Genomic DNA, 11,999 nt, shown 5'->3' on the forward strand with positions numbered 1-11,999 from the left:
GCAGCTCAGCCCTTGTCTTCACAGGTTTCTGAGGCCATTTTGATACAGGCTAAAGTTTAAGAACCACCGATCTGTTCACTAGTTGACCAACTGTCTTGATTACATTGGGGTGCTAGGCCCTTAAAAAACATTATAGTGCCCAATCTCCCTCAGCCACATAAAATTTAAAATAAAAATTAATATTTGAAATGACACAATAAATACATGTATTCTGAAACTAAAGTTGTTTGTTTTTAGTTTCTTTAATTGGAAAATTGTGAAAATGTTTTCCAAAACCTTCTTGTTGCCCTGATTTTCTGGTGCCTAAGCACATATTTTGTCTGCTTATTTCATTACATTCAACCCAGCCAAAATAATGAAACTTGCTTAGCATATGAATCATACTCACAGCTGTCTTACTCCAGATCCCATGCAATGAGAGGAATAAAGTGGTGTAGGCTCCCTCTGCTGCACTGCGTAGTGGCAGCAACACACTGGAAAACTCCTGGGCCAGGGACATCAGCAGCAGCGGCAGGCCCACAGCTATGAACTTGCCCGTTTTGTTGGCAGCAGGGCTTCTGAGAGCATAGAATCTGCAGCCATGTGCAAAAGCAACTAGACACTGATGAGCGTGGGGGTGCAGAGACAACCTGAAGGGATCCCAGGACAGACAGAAAAAGGATATGGCAGCTTCAGGAAGCTGGCTGTGAGCAATTATCCATGCTAGGAGCAGGAGATGTTCTCTAAATAACTTACCAGGCCCCTGGTAATTAAAGGGAGGCTTGGCCTTGAGCAGGTCGTTGCTGGAGGAGAGTCTAACTTCTGTTGGGACTGGTGCCAGGCTAATTACCCTAAGCTGACCTTAAGTCGGCAGAGCTCCCTTACTTTGTTCCAAACCCTGGCAAACGGGAACATTTCAGCAGAGTGATGGGGAAAGGAAGGATATGGTCCAATTATGTGGACCCTGTGTAACTGGTGTGAAATTTGAATGGCATTTGCTTAAGTGTATTGAAGGCTCTCATTTTGTGGTTTGGGAATGAGAACAGAGACCCTATAACTCTGCCTTGGATTGCTTCTTCTGCATTTTATTCTTTTTCCCAGAGAAGGCTTTAGTTCTGAACTGTGGTTCCTTTTCCCAAACTGCTATGCATTTGAGGGTAAAGACCATTTTCTCTGTGTGCCTGCTATGGACTTTGTGTAATCTGTTTCAATTACACTGGGTCCTTCTGAAAATCTCTGAATACATGGCAGGGCACAGAAGTGGAAAAACTTTGAAAGCTACGATCAAAAGTCCAGGCAGATGGTAGTATCAGTAGCACCAGCTTTTCACTCTGTCACTTTGGAGAGCCTGAATATACAACCAGACAATGTCCAGACCATATATAAAAATGTAACTCTTGGCTGGGCGCGGTGGCTCATGCCTGTAATTCCAGCACTTTGGGAGGCTGAGGCGGGTGGATCACGAGGTCAGGAGACCGAGACCATCCTGGCTAACACGGTGAAACCCTGCCTCTGCTAAAAATACAAAAAATTAGCCGAGTGCAGTGGTGGGCACCTGTAATCCCAGCTACTTGGGAGGCTGAGGAGGAGAATCACTTGAATCCGGGAGATGGAGGTTGTAGTGAGCCGAGATCGCACCACTGCCCTCTAGCCTGGGCGACAGGGTAAGACTCGGTCTCAAAAATAATAATAATAACAATAATAATAATGCTTCCCTTAGATTTTGTGAGAGGTGTCTCTGTCTTCAGCCCTCCCCTGGCTGACCCTTCCTTATGGGGTGAATGGATCCAAGAGGATGTGCCCAGTTAGAGCCTATGCATCCCTTAGTAGTGTTGTGGATACCAGAATTCCCTCCTTAAATACCCTGTACCTGCTTATAAGGCTCTTCCCCAGGACCATGTCCTGAAGGTAGACCACTACTGGCTGTTCAACCTTAGATAAAAGGGACAGTCAGGGGTTGCTTTGTGCAGGTGTATGGACCAAGAGTCTGAATACCAGGTTGCCCATATATGTGTACGTGTGAGGTCCCTTGTGGAATGGGACACAATGGGGAGTGGGAAGCGGAGGGGGAAAGCTGTGTCTGTGGGGAGAATGCCAGGTGCCAGGAAGAGCCCTTTCCTAGTACCACATTCTGGCATGGAGCTCTTAGAATTCTGAGATTTCTAAATTTGAACCTGGCCATCTAGCTTGTTATGAAGGTATATCTATCAAGGTAGGAAGAAGGAAAATATTTAACACTTCGCTAGCTTAATTTACAACTTTTAAACATGTGGATAGTCTTTCCCAAGACTTCACAATTATTGAGGGTGAACTTGCCTGTCTCTCTATTCAATGGTTCAGTGGCTAGCTCTGATCCAGAGCTTCTTGGATATGTTCACTGGTATGTACCTGAGGGTGGTGGGTCTAGGAAAAATAATTTTTATTTCTGTTTCTTCTTTTAAAAATAGAATTTATTTTTTAAGATAGTTTTAGGTTTACAGAAAAATTGAGCAGAAGGTACAGAGATTTGCTATATTTTCCTTACCTCCACACATACATAACCTTCCCCAGTATCAACATCCCTTACCAGAGTGGCACATTTGCTACAATTGATGAGCCTACATTGACACATTATTATCACCCAAAGGCCAAAGTTTAAATTAGTGTTCACTGTTGATATTGTACCTTCTTTGGGTTTAGATCAATGTATAACGACATGTATACACCATGTCATTATACATGTATACACTATGTCATTATACATGTATACACCATGTCATTATACATGTATACACTACGTCATTATACATGTATACACTATGTCATTATACATACCCGTATATATACAGAGCATTTTCACTGCCCTAAAAATCCTCCGTGCTCCACCCATTCATCACTCCCTCCCACTCTAATCCTTGGCAACCACTGATCTTTTTACTGTTTCCATAGTTTTGCCCTTTCCAGAATGTTAGATTCTTGGAATCATGCAGTATGTAGACATTTCAGATTGACGTCTTTCAGTTAGTAATATGGATTTAAATTCCTCCATGTCTTTTCATAGCTTGATAGCTCATTTCTTTTTAGCACTGAATAATATTTCATTGTCTGAACATATCATAGTTTATTTATTATTCACCTACTGAAGGACATCTTGGTTGGTTCCAAATGTTGGCAATTATGAATTATTGAGCCTTCCTTTTCATGAATGTGGAATCTCTCTCCATTTATTCAGTATTTGATTTCTTTCATCTGAGTTTTGTAGTTTTCCTTGTTTAGATCATGCACATATTTTGTTAAATTCACACTTAGGTATTTCATTTTTTGGAGTTCTAACATAAATGGCATCGTGTTTTAAATTTCAAATTCCACTGTTGTTTGCAGGCATATAAGAAAGCAATTTACTTTTGTATGTTAATCTTGTATGCTGCAACTTTGCTGTAAATGCTTATTAGTTCCAGGAGGTTTTTATTTTTTTTGCCAATTATTTTTAGTTTTCTAAATGAACAATCATGTCATCTGTGAATAAGGACAGTTTTATTTCTTCTCTCTCAATCTGTATATATTTTATTTCCTTTTCTTGTCTTGTTGTATTAGGTAACACTTCCAGTACAATGTTGGAAAACAGCAGTGAGAGGGGACATCCTGGCTTTGCTCCTGATCTTAGTGGGAAAGTTTCAACTTTGTCATTGTTAAGTATGACATTAGCTGTAGGTTTAAAAAAAATTCTTTATCAAGTTGAGGAAGTTCCCCTGTATTCCTAGTTTACTGAGAGTTTTAAAAAATTATTAAATGAGTGAGGAATTTTGTCAAAATTTTTTTTCTGTATCTATTGATATCAACATGTGATTTTTCTTCTTTAGCCTGTTGATGTGGATTTGGATTACCTTAACTGATTTTCAAAAGTTGAACCAGGCTCATGTCCTTGGGATAAATTACACTTGGTTATGGTATATAGTTGTTAAATACATTGTTGCATTCAATTTGCTAATATTTTGTTGAGGAGTTTATTGTCTCTATTCATGTTAGGTACTGGTCTGTATCTTCCTTTTCTTATAATATTTTTGTCTGATTTTGGTATTAGGGTGATGCTGGCCTCAAAGAATGAGTTAGGAAGTATACCCTCTGCTTCAATCTTCTGGAAGAGATTGTAGAGAATTGGTATACTATCTTTCTTAAAATGTTTGATAGAATTCACCAGTGAACCCATTTGAACCTGGTGTTTTCTGTTTTGAAAGGCTGTTAATTATTGAGTCAGTTTCTTTAATATATATAGGCCTATTCAGTTTGTCTATTTCTTCTTGTGTGAATTTTGACAGATTGTATCTTTCAAGGAGTTGGTCCATTTCATCTAGGTTATTAAGTTTGTAGGCATAGAGTTGTTCATAGTAATTCTTGTTTTTCTTAATGTTCACAGGATCTATAGTGATGTCCTTCTTTCCTTTCTAACACTAGTAATTTGTGTCCTCTCTCTTTTTTTTCCAGTTAGCCTGGCTAGAGGCTTATCAATTTTATTGATCTTTTCAAAGAACCAGCTTTTGGTTTCATTGATTTTCCTCTGTTGATTTTCTGTTTTAAATATTATTGATTTTTCTCTAATTTTTTTCTTTTCTTCTGCTTACTTTGGATTTAATTTGCAATTCTCCAACCTAGTTTCCTAAGTTGGAAGTCTAGGTGATTATTTTAGATCGTTTTCTTTGCTAAGACATTCAATGCTGCAGAATTCCCTCTAAGCTCTGCTTTTGCTGCATCCCACAAGTTTTGATTAGTTGCATTTTCGTTTTATTCAAAATATTTTAAAATTTCTCTTGAGATTTTCTTCTTTGACCCATGTGTTACTTAGAAATGTGTTGTTTAATTTCAAAGTATTTAATGATTTTTCAGCTGTCTTTCTGTTACTGATTTCTAGTTTAATTTCACTGTGGTCTGAGAGCAGATAGCAGACATTGTATGATTTCTGTTTCTTCAAATCAGTCAAGGTGTGTTTTATGGTCCAGAATGTGGTCTTTCATCTTTTTTTCTACTCCCTACTTTCAAGCATCCTATATCTCTCAGCAGTCATTCTAACCTACCTAATGTGTATTTTACGTTATGGTCTTTTTTCTTTCTAAGTGTGTTTTTTTTGGGGTGTGTGCACATGCAATTTTAATATACATAAATAATATGTTTTATGTCTCATTATCCTTCTTACTTTTCTCACACAGCACTATACCTCTAAACTATACTGTGTATAGCTAATCCTTTGTTTCTAACTGTTGAAAAGTCTATAAATTGTAAGTAAGTAGATACAATTTATCTACTTACTTTCCCAATGGTGGACACCTATTTTACCTCTAAGTTCCCATCGCCTAAAATAATGGTATAATGAATGCCTTTGTACACGCCATCTTATAGGCCTGAAAGAGAATGATTTGGGACTATATATACCCTGGACCAGATTTGCTATGCCCTGTGGATACATATACTTATTTTCCTAAGTAATGTCTTACTGTTTTCCAGAATAGCTGTAGTATATGGGGGTTCCTAAATCCCTACCTCCTTACTAACACTTAGCACTATCCAGCTTTTAAAATTTTTGCTAATCTTATAAATATAAAAAGATATATCACTGTTTTAATTTGCACTTCTATGTTTAGTAATCGGTCTGAGCATCTCTTCACATGCTCTGTGGTACTTCAGGTTTTCTCTTTTGTAAATTGTTCTGTACACCTTGCTCATTTGTTTTTCTTGCCAATGTTGATGTCTTTTTCTTGCTGGTTTGCTAGGGTTTATTATTATATATGCTACTTAGGCATCTTTTCCCATTCTATTATAGTTGTTGCCCATAAAGAGAAAGAGGTTTGGGCAGATGATAAAAGGAAGGGATTTGAGAAATTATTTTCAGAAAGCATTTGAAATTGGACGAGCATAATTATGGAAGGTTTAATAGGCTGTTCAAAGGGACTGTTAGACTAAAGTGAAGAAGTAATGTGTGAGTGCCCAGAGTCTGGGCTCTAGAGTCACTGGGACTGGGATTTGAATCCCAGGGTTGTTACTCCTGCTCCAAGTTTCCATATCTGTGAAATGAGGATAGAATAGTACCTGTTTGTTGTGCAGTATAATTGAAATAGAATAGAAAGCACGTAGAAGAGTTGCGTGGATCAGAGTCAGCATCCAAAAACATGTTAGCTGCTATTATCATTATTATTAGTGTCACTAAGAAAATTGCATAAAGAGATCAGGAAATTCTTGGGCAGGAGTAAGTAGAGATACTTTGTCTCTCTTAGCCTTATTTATTCCCAAGTACAAAAAGAAAAAAATTGGCTGGGTGCGGTGGCTCACGCCTGTAATCTCAGCACTTTGGGAGGCTGAAGCAGGTGGATCACTTGAGGTCAGGAGTTCAAGACCAGCCTGGCCAACATGGTGAAACCCTGTCTCTACTAAAAATACAAATATTAGTTGGGCGTGGTGGCAGATGCCTGTAATTCCAGTTGCTCGGGAGGCTAAGGCAGGAGAATCACTTGAACCCGGGAGGCGGAGGTTGCAGTGATCCAAGATTGTGCTACTGCACTCCAGCCTGGGCTACAGAGTAAGAGTCTGTCACCAAAAAGAAAAAAAAAAAAAGAAAAAAATTAGGCTGAGTATATTTTCTGTGTAGAAGGTGATAAGACCATGAATGACCCTAAAACTCAATGTTGAAAGTTTAGCATTTAAGTTAAATTACAGTTAAGGTAGGAAACATTTATTAAAGGGCTTAGGATAGAGGGATGGATCTCAAGTGAAAGAAAACCTGAACTTGAAGTTGGCTGGTTTCAATCAGAAGTGGAAAAAGAGGGAGAGAAGGAAAAATGGCATCCACCCAGCCATGTGGAGAAGCGATTATTTTCCATTCATGGCGGGCCAGCATTCAGAAGCTGTCCCTCTAGTATTTATAACAATTACTACTAAATTGAAAAGGAACAATAACATTGGCATCAAAACAGTTTACTCCTCAGTGTTTTCTGCATGGCAGCCTTTACTTCCTTGTTTCTCAGGCTGTAGATTAGGGGATTCAACATGGGGATTACCGTGGTGTAGGACACAGAGGCCACATTCTCCTGGGCCAAGGAACTGATTGTGGAGGGTTTTAAGTACATGAATGCAGTTGATCCGTAGAACATTCCCACAGCTGCAAGGTGGGAGCTGCAGGTGCTGAAGGCTTTGGATCTACCCTCTGTGGTGCTGATGCTGAGGATGCTGGAGAGAATGAAGGTGTAAGAAACAAGAACTGTTAAGCTCGTGACTATGATGTCGAATCCAGCCAAAAAGAAGACTGCCATCTCAACATCATAGGTGCTAGAGCAGGACAGCTTCATGAGAGGGAGGATGTCACAGAAGTAGTGACTGATGAGGCGCTCACAATAGGGCAGTTTTAACATGAGGCCAGTTTCTATTGTGGAGCCAATGAGTCCCATGGCGTAGACCACAGCCACCAGCAGGGAGCAGGTGTGATGAGGCATAATGATGTTGTAAAGCAAAGGGTGGCAGATGGCAACATAGCGGTCGTAGGCCATCACTGTCAGCATGTAACACTCAGCAATGACAAAAACAAGGAAGAAGTAGAGCTGTGACATGCACCCTGCGTAGGAGATGATGTTTTTCTCTGACACAAAGTTCACCAGCATTTTGGGGGTAATGATGGAGGAGTAAGAGAGATCCACGAGTGACAGATTGCTGAGGAAGTAGTACATGGGGGTGTGAAGCTGAGAGTTCAGACGAATCAGAGTGATCATGCCCAGGTTCCCCGCCATGGTGACCAAGTAGATCCCGAGGAAGAGGAGAAAGAGGGGGAGCTGGAGGTCTGCTCTCTTCGTTAATCCCCTGAGAATGAACTCTGTCACTGTAGAGTGATTTCCTGCAGCCATCCTTCTCTGAGCAGGAGGCCTGCAGGGATGCATGGGAGACAAGAACCTCATTAAAAGGCTAATCTTGGATGGCTTGGGGAAGCTAGTCTTGAGGCTTTGGTGCTAGTGAAACATCCTGGGCTCTCTGCTGATGCATCCTCCCTGCCCTCCTCACCTCCTCCTGCTATTTGCTGGTCTTCTTTGCAGGAAGACCAGCCTGAGTGTTTCAGAGATCATGAAGATGGGAGGAAAGCAGGCCAAGGTCTGGATCTTTTACCATGCACATTTTTCTAAAGTATCCTGGGGCAGTGTTTCTTAAAGGGTAGTCCCTGGACCAACAGCACTGATATTACCTGGAGTTTTTAGAGATGCAAATTCTCAGGCCTCAGCTCACACCTGCTTAATCAGAAACTCTGGATATGGGACCCAGCAATCTATGTATTAACAATCTTTCTGGTGATGGTGTTGTGTAGTAAAGTTTGAGAATCTCTACACTGTAGATAAGTAGTATATTTCATATTTAGTATTTGGAGATGGATTTTGCTTTAGAAATAAACTTCCCTTGTCAGGTATGTATTTCCTAAATATTCACTGAGTGTGGACATGTAAATACCTATCTGAAATTTATGCAGTGTCAGGGTGATAGGGTAGTTACAAGCTGTGTCATTGACACATCAACTTCTATGTCTGAAAGATGAAGAAATTAATATTGATTCGAAAGGTGGTTGTAAAAGTAACATGGGATAATGCATATTTAGAAATATTTTTTCAAATACTCAGTGCCTGTAAAAAATGTGAATTGTCATTAAGAGTCTGGAATTTGTTCTTAATTTCTCACTTGACTTAAGGTCCTAAGGCAGTGGTTCTCAGCATTGGCTATATATTGTAATCACATGGAACATTTACAAAGGATTGATGCCTGGTTCCTACCCATAGATGTTCTGATTTAATTGATCTGTGGTGCACCCTGAGTGCTGGCCCATTGAATGTTCCATAGTAAGTGCTAAATAGCTAATTATAATTATTATTATTTTCAGATCATAATATCAAACCATTGTCCCATTACATCCCTGATGACGAAATATTCAAATTACAGGCGTATCTCCAGGAAGCATGAATAATCATTGCTGGATACAATATGTATAGATAGTCTCATCTGTGGGATGTATTTCTTAAGCTATGAAACTTAAATTCCCCCTATTTTAATTGCTTCCTTATATAATTACCAACTTTTGCATAATGCTTTACAGCTTACACATTTCTTTCAAAGGTCAATCTCATTAACTTCTGAAGTTTTGGGAAATGGGGAGAAATGTGTTTAGGGAAGGATTTTTATTTTCATTTTTGTATTGAGAAAACTGAGGTGCCAGACACTAAGTGGTTTGCCCAAGGTTTACTAATTATTGGTGACTTGGAACTCACACTTACCTCTGCTCCGTCCTGACCATGAGTTTCCTCTTTTGCCTCACATGTGTAGTCTTGTAAATCTGCACACTTACAGCTCTAAGCAATGTGTAATTGAAACAGGTTTATGCTTGGTATATGCATAGCATAGGAAAAAGAAGAATGCTGTATGTTGTTTTATTGTCTAGGAAATTGAAGCTCTAAAAGTTAAATAAATCACTCAAGGTGACTAAGCTAGTAAGAGACAGAACTGAACCTAAAACCCATGACTTCTGACCACCTTGTGTTTTGTCTCCACTAAACTAAATTGTTTTGTTTTAGCTTATCTTTGTGTAGCACTTTTTTATTATTTAATAACATTTAATTTCTATAATTTTTGAAGATAGAGGAAAGATCTATTGCTAATTTTGGATGCATTTAAAAAATTATAAAGGCAATATATATGCATTGTAGTTAATTAGAAATGCAAATAAACAAAAATTTAAAACAACCATTTTCCACCAGTTGGAACCAAATGGTGGTAGTGAATATCCTTCTAGACTTTTCCTATGCATATATGTATTTACATGTATATAAATATATATGCATTTTTACAAAAACATTTGTAATCTGCTTTTTAAACATAGCATTCACAAATGTATTGTCTCATTTGATTCTAACTGGCACTAACTGTATTCCTTTTTCTTAGAAGTAAGAGTCTTTAAAATCATTAGGATGTGGTGTGAAGCAAAATCTGCATTGCACTGTAAGTTTTTATGTCAAATTATTGGTAATGAGGCATTTAACTTTACAATAACTAGTATGAGAGGTAGCTAAGATTTTTAAAATTCGAGTTGAGCATTCCTAATCTGAAAATTTAAAGTCCAAAATCTGAAACTTGTTGAGCGCCAACATGAACCACAAGTGGAAAATTCCATGCCTCCTCTCATGTGACTAGTCTCAGTGAAAATACAGTCAAAATTGTTTCATGCATAAAATTATTTAAAATGTTGTATAAAATTACCTTCAGCCTATGTGTATAAGATGAAGCATATGTAAATTTCATGTTTAGACTTGGATCTCATCCTCAAGATACCTCATTATGTGTATACAAACATTCCAAAACCTGAAAAAAATTCTGAGTTCAAGACACTTCTAGTCCCAAGCATTGTGCGTAAGGAATTATTCCCATTTATGACAATGGAAATAGAAATGCATTATTTTCACTTATTACAAAGAAGAATTTTTTTTCTAAATAACAACAGTAGATTTAAAACACTTTACATATCCTTTTTTACCCCATCTCTGCCTCTTAAAATGAAAGGAAACACCCAACTTGAATAACGGTAACTGTGGATCATGTGCTTTACAAAGCAGTGTGGAATGAACACCGTTCACTGAGTGCACAGCAGGTGGGAACACCATTGTGTAGGAGAATGCTAGACAGCACTGATTTAATTTTTCACTCTCATAGTCTTCTAATAACATACAAGAGGCAAATATAAACCACACATTTCTTTTATTTTCCTGTTTTTCCTCTTTTTTAAAGACAGAATCTCATTCTGTTGCTCAGGTTTGAATGCAGTGGTGCGATCATGGCTCACAGTAACCTTGAACTCCCGAGCTCAAGCAAGCCTTTCACCTCAACCTCCTGAGTAACTGGGACTACAGGTGCATGCTACCACGCTGGGCTACTTTTTACAATTTTGGGTACAGGTGGGATCTCTCTGTGTTGCCCATGCTGGTCTCCAACTCCTGGCCTCAAGCAATTCTCCTCTCTTCATCCCCTAAAGCTCTGAGACTACAGGTGTGAGCCACCATGCCTGGCCAAACCATATATTTTATATTAGTTACTACAATTATTACCTTTAGTTTCACTAAGCCATCAGAGCCTTAGGATTACTGCCAATGAGAACACAGCACACAGATTAAAAAAGCACATAGAAGTGAAGATAAATACACTGTTATAAATACTCTGCATCATAAACAAGAGTTCATGGAAGAAATATTTTTCTCATGCGATTGCTTTAAGTTTGTAATTAAATACCTGTGATAAGGAAAAATAAAGCACAGTCTTCTGGAAACTTTAAGAGCTGAGTTGGTTTCAACAATCAGAAAATGCAGGAACCATACTGATTTATATTGAGTCCTACGTTTACTCAAAGTCATAAAAAAATGGGTCACTAAGACTGGGGGCTTGGGATTGTGTTTACGACTATATGGGCACAGTATCTCCTGGGCTGTAATCACTCGAGAGGTTGGGGTCCTCACTAATTGAGCAATTAGAGCTTTGCTTTACACTGGCTTTGAGAAGGATGGTTTCTCTCCCAGGTGTGTTAATTTTCCTTTTATTGGTAGGGTGATCTTGCAACTAGGGAAACTTAGAGTCTAATGCCAGCTTTGGAATATTTTACCATCAACAGTCCCGTTACTATTGTCATCACAATCAACATGATTATGATCATTATGCCCATCATCACCACAACCACCTCACTCATTACCATCAACACCATCATCAGTTACTACCATTATGGTTGTTACTTAATATTCATGATTGTGCACAACTGACTAGCTTTAAAAAGTTTACTATAAAGTGTTTTAAGAAAAAAAGGAAAGTTATGTTCCTTATATTTATAAGGGAATGCTGAATTTGGCACCCTGCTGCTACACCAAGTAAACTGACAGCATAGGAGGTTAGGAGCATATGAAGGTAGACTGAAAGAACTCTTCATTCATATAGGCTCATTCATAAGAGAAGTGTGTTCATAAGGAAATTTCCCATTCAAGAACACATTCAGT

The 11,999-nt window shown here is 38.5% G+C and overlaps 1 protein-coding gene across 1 annotated transcript; it reads right to left on the reverse strand.

Moving 5' to 3' along the window:
• Nucleotides 1-388: 388 nt before the first annotated feature.
• LOC104656382 (olfactory receptor 8A1) lies at nt 389-7,838 on the reverse strand. The gene is made up of 2 exons (XM_010355982.2): nt 6,923-7,838; nt 389-629 (listed from the first exon to the last, which is right to left on the reverse strand). The coding sequence occupies exons 1-2, from the start codon at nt 7,836-7,838 to the stop codon at nt 595-597; spliced, it is 951 nt and encodes a 316-aa protein (XP_010354284.2). The 3' UTR covers nt 389-594.
• Nucleotides 7,839-11,999: the final 4,161 nt, after the last annotated feature.

The sequence above is a fragment of the Rhinopithecus roxellana genome, chromosome 15, assembly GCF_007565055.1.
Source record: "Rhinopithecus roxellana isolate Shanxi Qingling chromosome 15, ASM756505v1, whole genome shotgun sequence".
NCBI classification, from domain to species: Eukaryota; Metazoa; Chordata; class Mammalia; order Primates; family Cercopithecidae; genus Rhinopithecus; species Rhinopithecus roxellana.

Coding starts and splice junctions, on each gene's coding strand:
- LOC104656382 (XM_010355982.2), bottom strand. CDS start 7,838: ATGGCTGCAGGAAATCACTCTACAGTGACAGAGTTCATTCTCAGGGGA. Junction 630..6,922: donor CATGCAGAAAACACTGAGGA/GTAAACTGTTTT, acceptor GGATCCCTTCAG/GTTGTCTCTGCACCCCCACG.